This window comes from Periplaneta americana, chromosome 8 (genome assembly GCF_040183065.1).
Source record: "Periplaneta americana isolate PAMFEO1 chromosome 8, P.americana_PAMFEO1_priV1, whole genome shotgun sequence".
In the NCBI taxonomy this organism is placed as follows: domain Eukaryota; kingdom Metazoa; phylum Arthropoda; class Insecta; order Blattodea; family Blattidae; genus Periplaneta; species Periplaneta americana.
In genome coordinates this window covers 67,878,379-67,898,989 of record NC_091124.1, presented here as the reverse complement: position 1 = coordinate 67,898,989, position 20,611 = coordinate 67,878,379, and the positions used below count along the sequence as shown (strand labels likewise).

Here is a 20,611-nt window from a genome sequence, read left to right as displayed (position 1 = left end):
GGACATTTGTCATATTAAAATATTTTAAATCTTACAAGTTGTTTTGTAATTTTTATTTTTTAAGCAGTGTTTACAAGTTTGCAGTGGTTTTAACATCTGCTTGTGTTTTGTACTGTTTGCTGATGAGCTGGTTTGGGACGTAAGAGGGACAGGGGCTCTTCCTGTTATCCTTTCTGCAAAGCACAAATGGGTGTGACTCTCACCACACCTGTGCATCGTCATGCATAGTGCATTTTCATTCAGTAACACACACTTATTGTGAGTGTGATGAAGTTTACTCTAATAGTGAATATGCAGAAAGTAAATACTGTACTAATTTCGACCTGCTACTACGGTTATATTTTTTAATACTGTGACAGCGACGTGAGATTCGAACTCACGACCAGCGTCCCGCAAGAGAGCAGACCGCGCGTGAACCGACACAGGCTCCACGGAGCACTGAGGGACGGCGCGTGGCGGAGAGAAGAGAGGGGAGAGGGCCTACGTGGCGAGGGAGTGCGCGTGCATCTGGTGCTGGTAGAGAGGAGAGGCCTCTGGATTGTTCTGGAGTGCTATCTCTGGAGACGCTCGAACTTTCGAGGCTACGTCGCTGTGGCTATAAAAGAAGAAACGCGCGCGAACTTGGGCAGAGTTTCAGTTGATTAGTCAGCCAGTCAGTGAGTAAGCCAGAGCAAGCAAGCCAGTCTTGTGTATCGGAGTTCGGCTCGAGTGTGCGTCCGCAACTGTGACAGCATCCGAAGGCCTGAGTTCGAGTACAGTGAACTGTCTCTGAAGGTCTGTGGTTCGAGATACTGTGAACTCGAGTGACTGAGCTAGAAGAACTGTGAACTGAGAACTGATAGTTCTGATTTGTAAATAGTGCTTTGTAAATATTAGTTAAGATTAACAGTTCATTGTTGTTCGTAATAGTCCAAGTAAATTGACATTGCCGTCAGTGGAGTGCTATAACGAATACTGTGTTGAGTGAAAATCCTATTGTTGACGAGAGCGTTTAAGGTGAATTGTAGAAAGGAATTATTATTGTTGAGTTGAAATAAATTCACACTGGTGTCAGAATCGGGACATTATCGACAATGGAGAACCTACAGCTGATCCTGCAAGCCATCGCGGAACTGAAGAACGATATCAGTGAAGTAAAAGATAACATGAACGACATGAACAAGCACATTAGTGAGGTTAAGAACGATATAAGTGAAGTGAAAACGGAGATGAAAAGTAACATAAGTGAAGTGAAAACGGAGATGAAAAGTGACATAAGCGGAGTGAAAGGCGACATAAGCGGAATGAAAGATGACGTCACTATGCAAATTGAAAGCGTTTCAGCCCACGTAGATGGAATTGTCGCCATCGTGAAAGACGAACTCAAAGCCGATCTTGACAACCTAAACAAGAATTTTACAACTATAAACGAGACAGTAACCGAATTGAGACAGGAGGTAGACCATTTCGACGGCAAAATCCGCGATCTCGAGCGTCGTCAAGAGCAGACGAGCGAGTTGCTGGACAAGACGAGTGAGGTGATGGACAAACACGCCGAGGAAAACAAGCACATACTCACGTTGATGGACCGACATGCTGAAGAAAACAAGCACATCCTCGCGTTGGTGGATCGCCAGGTTAGAGAACAGAAACAGATAGTTGCCGAGGAGGTTCGACGGGCCATGCAAGAAGCGGCCACAGAGTTGAGGACTCCATATAGTGGCCCTGCGGAACCATCGCCTTCAGCCAGACATTACAACGTCAAGACGCCGAAGTTCGACGGTATGACGTCTTGGGCGATGTTCCGTCGGCAGTTCGAGGCCATCGCAGAGCACAATGGGTGGATGCCAGCAGAGAAAACTACTCAGCTGCTGGCTGCGCTTCAGGGACAGGCGTCGGAGATTCTTCACAGCGTTCCAGAAGATGGGATGGCCGCTGAGATAATGGCGGCCTTGGAGGGACGTTATGGTGACCATCAACTTGCGGCAGCATTCAGGACCCAACTGAAAACGAGGGTCCAACAGTCAGGCGAGTCCCTACAAGAATTTGCGATGGCAGTGGAACAACTGGCCCATAAGGCCCTCAGGGGTCTACCTACTGACTTCATCGCTGGAGAGGCGGCCTACACCTTCGGCAGCGGGGTTCGAGACCCGGAAATAAGACAACAGCTACTCCTGGCAGAGCATCGTACCATCAACGCAGCTCTGGTGGCGGCCCTCAGGATGGAGGCGGCCAAGTCAGCGGCGGGAGTCTCAACACCGCACTGGATCAGGAGCGTCATGGCGACGGATGCTGGGGGGCGCCAACCGAAGCCACCCGAGCGGCAGAGGCGAGGAGCGCCTACCTGCTGGTCCTGTGGCAGACCGGGACACTTGAAAAGGAACTGTGACCAATCCGGCCACAGGCAGGAGAGAGAGGTGGCCGACGTCGAGGAGCTCCAGCAGTCAACGGAGCGGCGGAGACGACGGGCGCCCACCTGCTGGTCCTGCGGCAGACCGGGACACCTGAGAAGGGACTGTGACCGATCTGGCCACAAGCAGGAGAGAGAGGTGGCCGACGTCGAGGAGCGCCAACAGTCAATGGAGCGGCAGAGACGATGGGCAGAGACCTGCTGGTCCTGCGGGAGACCGGGACACCTAAGGAGGGACTGCGACCGCTCTGGCCACCGGCCGGAGAGAGAGGTGGCTGACACCGAGAGGAGTCAACAGTCGCCTGAGCAACGGGGACGATGGGTGCCCACCTGCTGGTCCTGTGGTGAACCTGGGCACTTCCGGAGGAGTTGTGACCGACCTGGCTACAGTCAGGAGAGAGAGGGGGCCGATGCTCGGAGGAGCACGTCGGCGCCGTCATCACCGTCCCCTCGGCTCGTCCTGAAACCGGTCGACAGAAGATGCGACGATGGGCTGATTGCTGAAGGACGGATAAGAGGCCGTCCATGCAGAGTACTGGTGGACACAGAGGCGATGCTCACTATCGCCAGACCAGACGTCGTGCGTGGCCTACCTGGGAGGACGCCACTGCGCCAATACGAGCTACGGACTGCTTCAGGCGAGAGCTTGCCCATCCAGAGAGAGGTCTTCCTGGACCTGACCTTGGGGAAGAGGAAACTGGAGATGTGGGTGTTCGTCGCAAACATCACCGAGGACGTCGTCCTGGGACTCGACGCCATGCGGTTACTCGATGCGACGGTGGACGTCCGGCGCCGTATACTCCGTCTTGGTCGGGATGAAGTGTTCCTGATGGACGCCTAGGACCAACCCGTGGCCAGTGAGCTCTCCCTGGAGGGCCAAGTGGAAAAGCAAGACGGCGCCCACGCAGTACGAGTATTGCTGCCCAGCCAAGCCAAGGATGGGGTGGCACCACCATAAGGAGGGAGCAGCCGGAGGACCCCAAACGCTGGACCGATTAGCATCCTACCAACGGACTGCCCGGGACGAGCAGCCCTAAGGAGGGAGCAATGTGACAGCGACGTGAGATTCGAACTCACGACCAGCGTCCCGCAAGAGAGCAGATCGCGCGTGAGCCGACACAGGCTCCACGGAGCACTGAGGGACGGCGTGCGGCGGAGAGAAGAGGGGAGAGGGCCTACGCGGCGAGGGAGTGCGCGCGCATCTGGTGCTGGTAGAGAGGAGAGGCCTCTGGATTGTTCTGGAGTGCTATCTCTGGAGACGCTCGAACTTTCGAGGCTACGTCGCTGTGGCTATAAAAGAAGAAACGCGCGCGAACTTGGGCAGAGTTTCAGTTGATTAGTCAACCAGTCAGTGAGTAAGCCAGAGCAAGCAAACCAGTCTTGTGTACCGGAGTTCGGCTCGAGTGTGCGTCCGCAACTGTGACAGCATCCGAAGGCCTGAGTTCGAGTACAGTGAACTGTCTCTGAAGGTCTGTGGTTCGAGATACTGTGAACTCGAGTGACTGAGCTAGAAGAACTGTGAACTGAGAACTGATAGTTCTGATTTGTAAATAGTGCTTTGTAAATATTAGTTAAGATTAACAGTTCATTGTTGTTCGTAATAGTCCAAGTAAATTGACATTGCCGTCAGTGGAGTGCTATAACGAATACTGTGTTGAGTGAAAATCCTATTGTTGACGAGAGCGTTTAAGGTGAATTGTAGAAAGGAATTATTGTTGGAAGAATAAAATTCCATTGTTGAGTTGAAATAAATTCACAATACGTAACAGCACCATATCTTTTTCCTCATTGCCCACGCATTTCAACCTACCACATTACTGCTAATTGCATTCCTGACACTGGCCAACTCATTAGCTCATAGCAGTAACATTATTAACATACGTGTATACTAGTGTCCAAAACTTAAACATAATTAAGATATGAGAAAAGATTTTATTAATGAAGTGTCAGAGTTACACAAAACAGAGAAAAAATTAATCAAAAGCTTATCTGGTATACAAAAAAAGGTGAAAGACATTAAATTAACAATTATTTTTTTTGCAAAAACATAATGCAAAAAAAAAAAAAAAACATTTTTTTTTTTTGCAAGAAATAAGGGATTAATATGAGATGTGGTTACCCCTAATTGCAACGACATGACGTGCTCTCTACGAGGTGATACAAGAGCTCTGCTGGCAGTTGAGTTCATTCCTCACTAAGAGATATGCAGCGCTCTGGAATTGTCCGTGGTGGATGCTGGCGGGCTGCAGCTCTTCTCCCTAAGGCATGTTCTATAGCAGCGGTTGTCAGTATAGTACAGTCTCAAGTTAGTGTCTCTTACAGCACCAGCATGCATCCGTGGCTGCTGGTAGGTATGCTTCCTCTTGCACGGTGGTGCATAATGCAACTCCCTCCTTACCTTTTACCCATTTCAGCGAGTGCTGACGACCACTGCTCTATAGGATTCATGTCTGGAGATCTCACTGGCCAGGCCATGCAGTGAATATTTTCACCTTCAAGAAATTCATTCACCAGGTTGGCCTTACGTCCACGTGCATTGTCTATGAAAATGAAGTCTGGGCCGACTGCTCCTCTGAAAAATCGTACATACTGTAGAGTACCTCGTTCTGTACCTCTGAGCATTAATGGTACCTCCAGTTAAGATGTGCAGCTCCATACATCCATTCAACATGGTGCCTGCCGACACCAATATATCAAAATCAAACTGATCCATTTCCATGATATTTCTGGGATGTAATCGTGACGGAAATTATTTTGCAAACCGAATCTGAACTCATCTGCGAAGGGCACATTCCTCCACTCATTTAGGGTTCAATTTCAATCCTGTCGACTCCACTGTGAACAGACTCTTCTGTGCACTGGTGTAAGAGGGACACACACTACTAGATGTCTGGCATAGAGATCAGCTGTTCTGAGTCTTAGGTATACAGTTTGCCAAAAAACTCTAACTCCAGAGACAGCTGTTGTCTTGCAGTCATTGATCGGTTTCGTTGTGGAGTTAACGCAGTTGTCAAACTATTAGCTGGTTCAATTACTAGTCCTCAAGAACTGAAAAAAAAAAAATTTAATATGTGAATTCAACATATTTCTACTATTAAAAAAATATTCTATCAATGAACAAGAAATTTTTAAGAGATTAAATCTTTTAACACATTAAAATACAGTAATCTTAAATATTTCCTTATTAAAACAAAATAATCGAAATGGATAGTGAAAAAATATTCAATGTGAGCACACCATTACTAGCCAAACAGTGAGGGCATTGGCATGTCATGCTGGTAACCTGGGTTCGAATTTTGTTAGGTCCAAGTGAAATTTGTGATGGACAAAGACAATGTTTGGTGAGAAGTTTTCTCGGAGTACTCCCATTTTCCCTACTGACATTACATCATTGCTCCAGTCATTATTATTATTATCATGTGGTACTATGTAATTTGCCTGTTATGGTGCACTGAGGGCAATACTGATGGTATGTATGTATTTATTCACACTGCAATGGGTATATACCCGGTAGAACTACAGCTTTGGCACATCATTCATAGATGGGGATGCTTGGGTGAATGACACAAAGTCAAGTGGGAGGAGGGGGAAGTCCATTGTCAAATATGAGAGAAATTTTTATTTTATTCCATTTCCACATAATATAATATAATGTTATACTAATTTACATTCAATATATTTAGTACATAAATTGTTTTGATCACATTCATATACGAGTATATGTATACAGACAAATCCTTACACCCATAAGAAAATTGCATAAACGTGTAAAAAAAAAATTCAATAAAAAACCCATTATTGTTTTTAAACAATACTAACAGAAAAATGTTAGTAAAAGGATATTTGAAGGCAAATCATTTATTACAATTTAATGAAGACAATTCAGCTCAAAATTAATATTTTACACAGTTATTTGATAAAACATGAGCCATATGCACACAAGAGAACTGTACTGTACTGAGTTGCTAGTCTTATCTTCAACTCTGGCTCTTGATTTTGTTAGAACTACATACTTTCACATGTGATGGCTACTAAACAAAATCTGAAATTCAACTTCTATATTATAACAGAATTGTTTTGTTTTGAGATTATCTATCCATTTCAGTTTTCTGTACAGTTATTACCGGTATTTTATTATGTTTAAAATACATATTATATTAGTGTTTTCCATTATGGGCACTAGTTCATTAAAGTTGGCATATAATCTAAAATTAAAAATACATATACAGTATATACAAAAAAAAAATAGAGACTCAATTACGAGTAATACATTTGTCCCAAAATCTTTACATCTAAATATATACCGGTACCATTAAAAAAGCACATTGACGAAGTGCCAATATAATACATAAAATTTGCAGAGATTCTTTGCAATATTATACGACATCTGTAAGAATTCGTATCCTTCACAAGTCTCTGTACTTTCAGTTTTTTAAATTAGCAACCTGTAAAAATACTAGATTCTCTAATCTAAACTGCCATACATTGAGTTAAGGCTGCACTGCAGTTTTTAATAGTTAAACCAAGTAATAAAACCGACTCCAACATTTAACTTGTTTCTGGTTCTATATTGAGAGGAATACAGAAAATTCGTCACACACTTTGCAATTATAATTTTGGTCAGCATAATAGGATATTAAGTTGGATTGTTCATGTATGAGTAGTCTATATGGAAGAGTCATACTCTAGCACGCAAACATATATGCGTACTTACAATACACAAAAATAGTGACACAGAATGTTCACATTTATGAGAAAAGCCACATTCACACACAATATGTAAGCAATAAATAAAAGGTCCCTAGGGACATATCAAAGATCTAAGCTAAGCCAATCTAACCTAACGCAGAAAACATAGTATGCTTACAGTAAGAATAGTGTTAATTACATCAGTTCATATGAAGTTACACATAAGCATTTGACAAAAGAATGTTGTTAGACTTTTACAGCAATAGATGACGCGCATTACTAAATTTTTAACATAATATATATTATAAAAAATAAAAACTAAAAACCCGCTTTAAAAATAATTACTCTTACGTCATATGAGTCTATGGAAACTGCTGTCATTAAAAATGTTTAGTTATAAATCTGCTTCCCAATATAATGAAACTATTTTCCGTTCATATTTGAAATCACATCTTTTATACATAAAAAAGTACTTCTTTTTGCAAATCTCAGTGTCAATCACCTAAGTCTGATTAGTGAAATATGTTGCTAGTTAGCAATGTATGCAATGGAGAGGAAAAGGAACTGGCCACCCTATCCTATAATCTCCTGGCTTAGTTGTCTTATTAGTATCACTGATGAGGTTCCAACCTATCTTTGGACAGTTGATTGAACAACATACCAGTACATAAAAAATAATTTGTAATATATATTACGGTATTTGTATCATGTTGTGAAGAAACTATCTGCAACATTTCGGAATTCGTGTTTGCTCCAAATTTGAATATGTCACGTCTTGCACTCATCACTTTGTGCGATGTATCTTGATATTTGGGGACCAAGTAAGGTTACTCTCTTCTTCAGCGATTAAATTGATGCTATATCTCAATATTTTTGACAATCTTCAGAAATCTCTCTCCTTTCATAACAATGGAACTAGTATGGAACTTAAAATTTTTGGTCACACTTCTCTCCATAATATGATGACCATAACCAAAAATTTCACCATCATAATCTCACAAGCAATGTTACAGTTTACCTATAAGACTTTAAAGCCACTCTTCTAGTTTAAATGGATAGTTTATAACATTCTGTTTTGTATTATTTAGTGAACAATTCCTTTAAAAACCTTGCAATAGGATTCTTATTCAGATTTGGGCTCTTTCTCATTTTCGTTATTGGTGTGTGTATCTGTATGTATGTAAACATGTATGTAAATTTCAGGATTATCCTTTCTCCACCCACTGTTTCTAACATAGCTTCATTTCTTACTTTGTCCATTTCACACGCTCCACTTTTTTCCATCCACGGTAATAGAGGAAAATACTATCATGGATAAATTCAAAATAGCGGGTAATGCACATTTTCGATTAAAAAAAACCTTATCTGTACTACAAACTTGCAATATTTTACATTGTCTTGCAAACAGCCAGAAATATTTAAATGAAGATGACGTGGGCATGCAGCATAAGCAGTAACCAATCAAGGCCGCTTACACTCTATGTGTATATGCAAGCAAGAATTCCATGTTGCAGAAGGTTTTTCTCGAGGTACTCTGGTTTCCCTCTATCATTCCACCAACACTCTCCACATCCCCTTCATTTCATCTACCACTTGCAATAGTAAAAATACACTGGGATGAAATATTGGGGACAGTACAGATTTCTGATGCTGATAAGAGAAGGGCTTGGGGCTCTGGGTCCCATGGGGCTTATCAGGCTATTCGACCGCAAAATTGGCTGAGGCAGGATGACCCACCTATCAGCATCGGGTTCACGAATGCCATCCAGGCTACCTGTCGGACTTGGACAATCATTGCATATAGGGCACACAATTGACCAAAGTGTGATTAAGTGTACAGTCCCATCTCAGGTCCAGTCCTCCTAAACCCAGGTCAAAAAGATCCAAACCACACAGGGATTTTCTCTGGCTATTCCAGTTCTCCTGTGACAACCCAAAAATTCATCATTATCATCATCGTTCATTACGAGTATAATGTACATCCACCACCCGTGGTGCACTCTGGATAGTCTCTGACAAACTAAGTGGTCTATGCTTCTTAACACCAGTGACATCTATAAGCCATGCTCGTAAAGTGAGGGCAAGTAAGGCCCTGTCATTGCAAAAAATAATAATAAATAAAATAAATTGTGGAGTGTTTTTTAGAATACATACAGCTTTAAATAACACACTTTTAGGATGCCTGTAATTCAAGTACGCTGATTTTTTTTTTTTTAAGTGCAGAACGAGAATCCGCCAGAGCACAGTCTGCCAGGCACATTACAGAGCATATCAGTATTGTATGTAAAATCACAAATAGCCACCGGTGTAGCTCAGTTGGCTAAGGCGCTTTTCTGTTGATTCAGAGTTGTGCTTGGGCATGGGTTTGATTCCCGCTTGGACTGATTACTTGGTTGGGTCTTTTCCGAGGTTGTCTCCAACAGTAAGTCGAATGTCTGGTAATCTATGGCGAATCCTCAGGCTCATCTGGCCAAATATCATCTCACTATCACCAATCCCATTAATGCTAAATAACCTAGTAGTTGATACAGAGTCGTTAAATAACTAAAAAAAATCACAAATAATCAACATTTTAAGTTATCAAGCCTGTATTGAAGATAAAAGTTTTATAAATACTCAAATCAATTACTCGAAAAGAATTCTGAATACCGGTAACTTTGGATATATGTTGAGGGTGCATGGTAGAGTCTCAGTTTAGGTGTTATAGCTGGAAGGTTGAGCGTTCACTTACCAGTGAGGTCATGGATTTTCTTCATTGATCTAATCCTTCTGGCCGCACTAGTCTCTAAAATGAATGAGTACTAGGATTATTTCCTTGAGACTAAAGGCAGAGGACATCTCTACAGCCACCAATGTCAACTGTCTGCACAGATGGGATCCTTAACCTCCTGCTATCATGTTGGCCTCCACGGCCTATATTACTTCTTCAGATATAGGCTATGTTACAAAATTTTCCAAGAAGGTCGTTTTTTAATACGTACCATAAAATATTCTTAAAAAATGGAGTATGAATGATATTTTTATGTACATATTCGTGTGTGTGTGTGTTATGAATGTATACATTTAATAACCCTATTGTTAAACTCTTGACAGATAACTCAATTATTTAAATAGCAGACATACGAATAAAAATCTTACATTAGGTGTTTTAATTTCAATTTCATATAATTCATGATTAGGAGCATGAACTGGATTAGAAATTAATTATTTATCATTATACCTTAATATCAACCAACAAAACTATATACAGAACAGAAGCCTTAATAAACTATTCTCTGAAATTAAAATTTATATCTTAATTATAATATGAACTACAAGAATACTTTTTACACAAATAAAAAAAAAATTATCAAGTTACTTCATCATTGGGTTATATATATATATATATATATATATATATATATATATATATAAAACACATTATAGTGGGTGAGTGTTATGATATGAAATGCCAGGCGATGTTTGCACTGTTGGTGAATGTTACCACAACTGCCAACACTTTCAAGATCTTGCACAAGAGATGTTCAGTGCTGAGCAGCCATCAAAGTGTCTAGGTACCATGGTTTTTTCTTTTGCAGTGTAGTGTAGTGCACTGTTATTTGCTCATCTTAAAATGTAATATGGCAAATTTCAGGTTTTCTATACAACAATATTTATTCATATATGTTAACAGATTTTCCCAGAAAGTTCAAAGACGATTTGAAGAATGATTTTCTGGTGTTCAAGTTTCAAGTCGTACAATGATCCATAACTTAGTTATGAAATTTCGACAGACAACAGGAAGTGTTACAGATATAAAACTCAGCAAACAGTTGAGGATTAAAAAAAAAAAAAAAAAAAAAAAAAAAGTTGAGAATCAAAAAAAAAAAACTTTAGTTATGGCATTACTTTTGTCTAAAAAAATTATCTCACAAGTTCATTAAACAATCAGCACAACAAGCTGAAATTTCGCTCTTACTGCGACTATGATCAGTCGAACCTGAACGTAAAGTCACATTTTGAGAGTGGATTTTTTAATCAGATTCGAAATGGAGATATGGATCACATCTTAATCCATTCTCGAATGAGGGTTGGCTCCATCTCAATGGATATGTCAACTCTCAAAACAACTGGTGCTGGTTCTCTGAAATACCAGATCTCCTTCATCAAGTGTACTCTCAAAGGAACCAACAGCAAATCATCGTTGTTCCTGCAATAACTCCTATGAGCAAAATATACAATTTTTCAGTAGGAAGAAAAAACACATTTATTCATTCTATGGCAGTGGTACATAAGAAATTGTGAATTCTTACATTTTCGAAAGAAAGAAATATAATTACATATAGGAGATTTTATTATTTGCCATATAACTATTTAAGTCATTTAATAGAGCAAAAATCTGAAAATCGATAAATATGTCATGTAAGAGTTATTGCAGGAACGACGACGAAATGATAGACTGAGCAGGAAGGCGGGCAGTTCCAGCTTTTCTAGGTAAGTAAACATCTTTTAATTTCTCATATTCAATAACGTGTTACATAGTGTTCTGCCCAAGAGCAGGTCCTTCACTGTAAACCCAGCATTCTCCAATCTTTCTGCCTTCCTCTTAGTCTTCGCATATGATCCATATATATTTCATTGTCGTCTATCATCTGATATCTTCTTCTGCCCTGAACTCTTCTCCCGTTCACCATTCCTTCCAGTGCGACTTAACTAATTCCTTTTTCTCTTCCTGATCAGTTTCAGAATCATTCTTTCTTTATCTAGGTACTCTTTCCAACACAGCTTCATTAATAATGTGTTTTAAGACAGCAATATATGTTTGACTCACTGGGCAATTCATCTAAACAACTTCTCCTAGGTTGCTGGCTGACAATACACATTCTGCCTGGATTCCATATTGTGAAAAAACACCCAGCATATATATATATATATATATATATATATTATTGGGTAATATAACTCTGTAAAATGATCAAACAGAGCTCCTCTTATTTCTGTCCACCAGTTTTGTGGAATTGCTGAATATGTAACAAATATGGAATGTTCTAACATCTAGGCCTAATAACTTATGTCACCATGCAATATTTTCGTGTTTTCGCACTATATCCATCTCGCACCATGGTCAACACCATGGAGGTTTTAAACCTTAATTAACTTATTTCACTACTGGTATCAGTACTGTAAGGCGCAATAAATTACATTAATTCTCAGTTTCAGTGTTTTCGCAGAGTGCATTGTGGTTGACACGCTTTGTGTTTGCATGGTTATTTGCACTCCTATTTACGTATGTGACGAAGATGTAGTTCAAATTCAAAATGGTAGCTTAAATTTACTTTTATCAACAATGTGTCGCAGATATATATATATATATATATATCACTGCTAAAACCATATTATATAACTTACATTAGCGACTTTCTACAAAAAAAACCATTGGACGAAGAATTGTAGCATTAACAAACGAGTTAAATGAGAATAAAATCGAAAAAAGAATAGCTAATTACGGTTAACTCCTTCTTTGTATACAGAGTGAACCATAAGTAATGCCATTAATTTCAGGGGTTATTCTTTGAGATATTTCACACGAAAACATTTAATACAATTTTGCTCGTTTTTTGCTCCTTTTCGAGAAAAGAATTATCTTATATGAAACATTTCGTAGCATATTTTGGGAAAGCTACTGAATTAATTCCCAATATGTTCAGTCAATTTAAGAGAGCAGTATATTTGATAATAAATTATTGAAAGAATTTCAGTTTTGTCCTTTAAATGTGCAGAAATTTTATCTGAAAAAATATAACTTTTCGTCCTGAAAAGGAATTTTAAAATGCTACATTTGTTCAGATCAAATTTCTGGGCATTTAAAGGATAAAACTAAAATTCTTTCAATCGTTTATTATCATAATATTCTGTTGTCTTAAAGTGAACTGAGCATATTGGGAATTAAATCAATGGCTTTCCCAAAACAAAAACACGTTATGAAATATTGCGTATAAAATAATTTTTATCTCGAAAAGGATGCAAAAACGAGCAAAATTGTATTAAAATTTTTTGTTTGGATTATCTCAAAGTATAGCCACCTGAAACTAATGGCATTACTTACGATTCACCCTGTATAATCAGCGATTAAGTTACATCTCTAATATTTATTCATTTGTCTATTTTGGCAGCAGGACGTATGATAAACATAATACAGACTCACAGAGTTCTCAGTTTTCTGTTGCATTGCAGTACAGCAGTACTGACATTATCAATGAACTACAATTGCACTGATTTGTCCTGGCTATTGCTCAGGTCATGGTGTCCACCTGTAGCCGCTAGAAGCTGACGTGTTGAGCTGCTGGAGCTATAGCTGTCTCCACTTGAGCGGTTGCTGAGGTGGCTGGTAGTGCTCAGAGGTGTTCCAGGAAGCGAAACTCCCATCAGCCCTTCTCGTGCTCCCGGCACCCAGCGTCCTGGTGTGCTTTCCACAGAGGATGGCACATTTGACGATGGTGCACTTGACGTGATTGGACGTTCCTGTGACAAAATCCAACTGTTCATGTGATGTCAATTTGTCGATTAGGTTAAGTAGAAAAAACTTCTAGTGTTCTGGGAAATTTTACTGCTGCCACTTTCAGTGTAGGAATAAAAAAGAATTTTAAATGGAAAATTTTCTGTCTAAAACAACAGAAATTTCTTACAGCTTAAAATGAAAATAACCCAAATGCTTCATAGTACGAATATGATTGAAAATGTTTTAAACTAAACTGGTCTGACATAAAACATCACAACTAAAAAATGATAATTTTGAGTTTTTCAACCATGTGTTGAGGTTAAGGTATAGTTCTTCAGACAGTGCAGATGATAGCACGGCAAAGAAAAGTTGTTGTCCGGAGTGAGAAGATTATTAAAATGCTATTGAAGATCTCTCTTGCGAGTTTATAAATATTAGAGTGAGTTTTGTACTAAAAGAAAAGGATTTTTAAATGAGAAAATGGGAGTGGAGTTACAAATTTACAGAGAAATAATTGGGACATTCAACGCGAAAAAGTAGAAAACAGATACGAATCAAGAGAGAGTTGGGGACCCTCAGCTTTTATGGGCAACAGGAGCTTTCTTGCAGTGTTACTCATAATTGGAGGAATAGAGTTGAATCCTGGACTGAGAATGGGAGAGGAGTCACAAAGTAATCTAGTGTCAAAAGGGGACTTAGATATAGAAGTACAGCAAATCCTAAGTAAAATGAGCGACCAGACTAATTAAATAAAATTACCAATGGCAGGACTGAAGCAGGAGATTGGAAAGAATACGGAGAGTATAAGCAATCTGTGCAAAGAAGTAAAGAAATTGAAAACGAGAGTGAACAGCCTGTGATTTTATTAGAGAAAAAGGAACCTAATTTTCTTCAGAGCGAATGAGGATCATAGAGAACCAGGATTAAACACTGGCAGAAATATATACATAGAGTTCTGCTGTTTGAATATGAACGAGGGTAGAATCGAAGAGGCCTTTAGATTGGGAAGAGGAAGGACTCGACCAATCCTGGTAAAGTTCACTAGTTCGTGTACTAAGGAATTTATTTTGAAAAATCTGAAAGGCTCGAGGATTCGAATTGATCAAGATTATTGTCCCGAGACTGAAGAGAAAAGGAGATTACTTGGTTCCTTTTCTCAAGGAGGCAAGGGCTGAAAATTCAGTTTGCGGTAATAGTAAACGATAAATTTAAGTTAAATGGGAACCTAATAGACCTGGAATACTGCCAAAAGAATGCTATGAATAAGAAATTTTGGTCAAGAAATATGAACTCAAGTAAACAGATTTCACTGGACAGAAATGTAGACAATTGAAAGGCAGCAGTTACAGCTGATGTGATCACTGAGATGGTTAACCAGCTGGATCAACAATGGTTCCTCAGACTTTCGGGAAGTATTTACAGATTTCTTTAAGTATCTGTGAAACTAAGGAAAACTTTCGCAACTATTGGGTTGGTGCATAAGTTCGTAGCGTTTTTGTTTCGCGTGTTGGTACTCTGGTTGCTATGGGTTTATTTATCGATTGTCATTTTTTATTTGAAGTTCAATTGTTGTGCTTGAGTTTACATATTGAAGTTTTAATTTTTGCAGATAGTGAGTGGAACCATGGATGCTAAAAAATGGAGTGTCAAGTGGAGAAAGTGGAACATTTCCGACATATTCTTCTCTTTGAGTTCAATAGAGCGAAAGCAGCGGACACGGTCAGAAACATTTGCGCCGTGTATGGGGACAATGCTATCGGCAAGAAAATTGTTTTCTCGTTTTAAGGAGGGTCAATTTGACATTAGTGACACTCCATGTTCAGGAAGACCTTCCGAGGTTTTATGAAGACTGTTTAAACCATTAATCCACAATGATCCACGTCAGTGTACCCGAGAACTGGCAAATGTGATGAACTGTGACCATTCCACCATCGTGAGACATTTATTGCCACCAACTGAGACGTCTTGCACACCAACAAGACCAACAAGGAAAAACGACCTACAAGACTGCGTGAAGTGATGCTACTCCACAGTAATGCCAGCCCACACTCTGCTAACCTGAACAAAACACTATTCAGGAGTTGAACTGGGAAGTCATTCCACACCTACCTTATTCACCTGATCTTGCGCCCTCAGGTTTTCACCTTTTCCGCTCTCTATCGAACAACTTTCAAGGAACTTACCTTCCGGATGAAAAAATGCTTCGAACATGGCTCGACGACTTCTTTAACTTAAAACCACAAGATTTCTACAGGCGTGGAAACAAAAAATTACTCCGTTGGCAGACTATTGTAAATAGTGAAGGAGAATATATTGTTGATGAATTTCTCTCTTATGTGTATCTGACGTGTTTAATAAACTTACGAAAAAACGATACGAACTTATGCACCAACCTAATATTTACAGATTTCTTTAAGTAGCCTATTTGTGAAACTAAGGAAAATTCATAGCTCAACACATGGTCAAATCTCAGTATCTTCTTCAGAACCCAATCACCATGAAAGCTTGAGATCTCATAATATTATGATACATCCCTCCTCCTTCAATACACATAAACACACGCAATACATATTAAATATTTAGGTAGTAATGTTTAGAATGATGTGTCTGATGGCGATCTCTTCCTGCAACAGCATAGTCCAGATTATCTTATGGTCAGTAAAACTGCCTATCAGATTAATCTATCGAAGGTTTTCATCCCCTAGCTAGTTTTTATATTAAGTCCATATTTCAGATTTGTCAGCTTGACACTAGACAGACATATGGTGGAACTCCAGCAACGTAAAGATAGCAAGACATTGAGCTTGTATCTAAGACAATATAGAATTATCATATTGGCTACAAACGTTTAAGCCCTAAGCAGAATTCGAACCCACGCAGTCAAAACGTAACTGCTGCTTATATACAGCATCTGCCAGGAAACAAGTTCCGCTCAGATAAATGCCACTGGCCTTTTCCTGTTATAGATAGAATATGACTGCATACATTTCCTCTGGATTGAGCAGGGAAAGATTTGTGTTGCGTGGTAAGGACAGGTAATATAGGCTAAAGGGAGCATTAGTATACAGCTGACTTCCATTCAGTGCTGTTCAATTTAGTGGCATTACAACAAAATATCTTGAGTTATGATATATATATTACGAAGAAATTGTACAAAAAAATGTGTGTTATATTCTTACGGACATATTCTGGCATTCAACAACCAATTCAAAAATCCAGAATTTAATAAAAAAGAGAGAGAAAAGGCTCATTTGTAAATAAAAAAGGAAGGCTTTGAATAAAGTTCTAAGAGAAAAAAACTCAACAACAAATGTATCGGCTAGAACATGAAATCATTAAGAAAGTTAATTGGTAAAACTAAACTAAAGTCTTATAAGACAACAGTCGTTCATAAATTGAATGAAATGGACCAACTTCTTCAGGTTAAATTGTATCGACTGAGATGAAATCCAGCATTTGTCTAGAAATCTTTTCAAAAGATGTGAAATGTGTATTAGAGAGGATGGTCGACAGTTCAGCAATAAATTAGTCTATAATGTTATGTATAAGTCGCGAGATTTTATTGTCGAAAGCTGACATGCTGAATCACCACTAAGCAGGCTTTTTTTTTTACTTGGTTATTTAACTATGCTGTATCAACTACTAGCTTATTTAGCATCGATGGGAGTGATGATAGCAGGGTGGTATTTGGCGAGATGAGGCCAAGGATTCGCAATAGATTACCTGACATTCGCCTTACGATTGGGGAAAACCTCGGAAAAAAAAACTCAATCAGGTAATCAGCTCAAGAGGGGATCGAACCCGCACCCGAATGCAACTAGGAGGCTATTACTTGTCCATACCACTTTATGAATGGCATCATACTAAGCGAAACCTGTTGCCTCAGACGACCTTTCTCATTAAATCAGTCTTAGTTAAACTTTTAATATAAATTGTTGATTTATCTTCCACTTTAGCTCAAGTGGTAGCATGTCCCATTATGAGTCCTTAGACCAGAGTTCAATTCCCAGCAGAGAAGTGAAGGTTAATTTCTGTTCCATCTTGTGTTTGTTCTGTATTGTTTTAAGTTAGGTATGTCTTGAGTCATGCTGACCATGAAGTCTTGTTATTTGTCATGTCCACAAGAAGATGGAAAAGGCCAAGGATCTAATCTTTGAAGTGGGTAGTGGTGATTATGATGAATTATTAGTTTATAATTATTTACAGAAAAGAATAAAACATTTAAAAGTGCCTGCATTTTAAGAAACTACAGTCTGAGCTCCTAGACATAGGTTATAAGTAAACTGAAAATTTGTATTCTTTCATAATATTCCCTAAAATATGTCTAATATTCGTAATTATAGCAAGAATTTTATGACTACCAAAATATACCCTGCCTCTGCATACGAAGACTTCGGCACAGCAGAACAATTTAAGCCAGATAATAATTTTAAAATCGTAACTTTATAACTGCAGCAAAATTAAATCACTGCATGTATGATCAATTCTGAGACTTTAATGACGAATTCTTTTTCACCATTCTAAATAAATTGTATTATAATTTCATTTGCACGTTATCAATCAATTAGAACTCGAATTTCATTCACCAAAACATTGGAAACAGGTTAGCAGTAGGCCTATATAGATTATACCTGGAATTTGATGTAACAAGCTGTGTGTGTATACTCTCAACTAGAATATCAAGGCAACAGTTGTTGTGCTTATTTGAGTGAGCATCACAGAAGCTTCTCGTTTGAGTCATTCAGAATATATATACAGTATAGGCCTATACAGAATGTACCGTAAGTAATGTCATTAAATTCAGGGGGTTATTCTTTGAGATATTTCAAACAAAAAATGTTAATACAATTTTGCTCGTTTTTGCTTCCTTTTCGAAATTAAAATTGTTTTATATGAAACATTTCATAGCATAACTTGGGAAAGCCATTGATTTAATTCCCAATAAGCTCAGTCAGTTTAAGAGAGCAGTGTATTATGATAATAAATGACTGAAAATATTTTAGTTTTGTCCTTTAAATGTGCAGAAATTTGACCTAAACAATCGTAACTTTTCATTCTGCAAAGAGATTTTATAATGTCATCATGGCTTTGTTAATATGCATACTCCAACTTTTTTCTAGGTCTACTCTGCAGTCTTTTCTCAACTGGTATCCAACTGCAGACCATCTTCGGAAGTCGAGTTCCTTCTATCCTCTGTAAGTGTCCAAACCACATTAATCGTTTCACTTGATGATAATGTCATCTTTGTGGGAAACATTTTATCTCTTATCACTCGTTACAAATTCTATCTTGTATAGCTATACCTGCAGATCATTGCAGGAAATCCCTTTATAGCAAGTAACTTTCTCTCTGTTAATGTTATAGTTATCACCAGGAGTGTAGCTGTGCCAGGGCACTGCCCTGGTACTTTTTTCTGCAACCTGGGAGCACCCTCCTCCTTCATTTTTACTTTTTAAAATAATATTTGTCTGACTTGTTTCTTACTCAACTTTGTATTTTGTGAGTATGAATTAGTATAAATAGCAGCGGAATTACTAATAAATAACAATAACAATAATAATAATAATAATAATAACACACTATTTACCTCCGCACTTAAGCTACATCAACACTCCATCTTATTTGACCCTTTACTTGCGCACTTAAGCCTACATATAGTTACAGTAACCTACCCATTTCCTATGCCCTCCTTTTCAAATAACTTTCCCCAGTCGACAGTAATTCTGGAAATTTTCAGTGTAAATTCGTATTTAAATCGTCTTGAAAATGTGATTATTCATTGTAAGGGTTCACATACCAGGAAAACAATAATTATAAAATACTTTTTTTTTCTCTAAATAATTAAGTACAGTAGTGAAAAAAAAACCGGACCGACCCTTGTAGCTGATTTCAGAGCCTTGTTCACCCCAGAGCATGATAGACTGCAGCGATATTTTACTACTTAATTAACTTATTATTCCCAGAACATGACTTTTACCAGCAATCAAAAAGTACTGGGAATAAATTTGAATAAGGAACAAAAAAAAGTTTCCTTCCCAGGCAGGATTCGAACCACGAAAGTCTTAGTTACCAGTCTATCGTGCTCTGGAGTGAACAAGGCTCTGAAATCAGCTACAAAGGTTGATCCGGTTTTTTTTTGCCACTACTGTACATACTGATACTGTAAATGTCTTTGACATACTATATTTCATAATGGGGTCATACTATATTAGGCTTACTGGCCATGAATGTTGTGATTCAATAAGCAAAAGATAATTAGAGACCAGTACTGTTTATAAATCAAAATTAGAATATCCGCTTAATACACAGTCACTGTAAATACATGGTTCTATGAAGATATCTTGTCGGCATTTATCTTAATAATAATAATAATAATAATTACACATAACAAACCATAACCCTCAATTTTCAACAATAAATCAGCCAAAATTATTGAACCACAAACTTTTGCTACTACGTCATCCCTTTCTCTCTTCTCACTCCCTCTCACATATCTTTCTTTCTTTGTTACGATTACTGGTGTACAGTTCATATCAAAAGGTTTAAATTTCAGTGATTTGTTCTCTAAGTCATATTTTAATAATACTTGTATTACTAAATAGATTTCAACATTCATTGTGAACAATATTTTGGTTAGATTTCTTTGTCAGCTGAGGTTTTTTAATTCATTAATAAGTCTTTTATATGATATTTCTAGCCTTTCACTAATTCATTCTTTTTTCCTGTGATAATTTTGTGAAAATAGCTGCTATGGTGGTCTAGTGGCTAGAGCACTGGACTTATAATCCTGTGGACCAGGATTCGACCCCTGGTTTATCCTCAATTTATAACATGTGTTGGAAAAGCCTGTGGTCCAGGTAACACAGGGGTTTTCTCCAGGAGCTCCGATTCCCCTATGGCATCCCAAAAAATCTCCATCACCATCTCATCTCATTGCAGGTGTAGTGTAGACCAGCCTCCTGGTGCACACTGGGCAATGACTTTATCAGTAAATTGGTCTACATAACTTGCTTCATATGGGTGAATTATATAAGTATCTGCTATTAGTAAATATA

The 20,611-nt window shown here is 38.6% G+C and overlaps 1 protein-coding gene across 6 annotated transcripts in view; it reads right to left on the bottom strand.

The window, feature by feature from the left end:
- Positions 1–4,465: 4,465 nt before the first annotated feature.
- Positions 4,466–20,611, bottom strand: part of Mrgn1 (Mahogunin ring finger 1) — an 81,847-nt gene continuing 65,701 nt past the window's right edge. For 2 of the 6 annotated variants that reach the window (XM_069833046.1, XM_069833051.1), the window contains one exon: positions 4,466–5,437. Coding sequence is in view for 3 of the 6 variants with exons in the window: in XM_069833051.1 (XP_069689152.1) it covers positions 5,417–5,437 (21 nt within the window). In the remaining 3 variants the exon portion in view is untranslated. Of the gene's footprint in view, positions 5,438–5,985; positions 13,580–20,611 lie in introns of those variants that run through there. The other 4 variants (XM_069833042.1, XM_069833043.1, XM_069833045.1 and 1 more) reach the window with 3 other exon arrangements.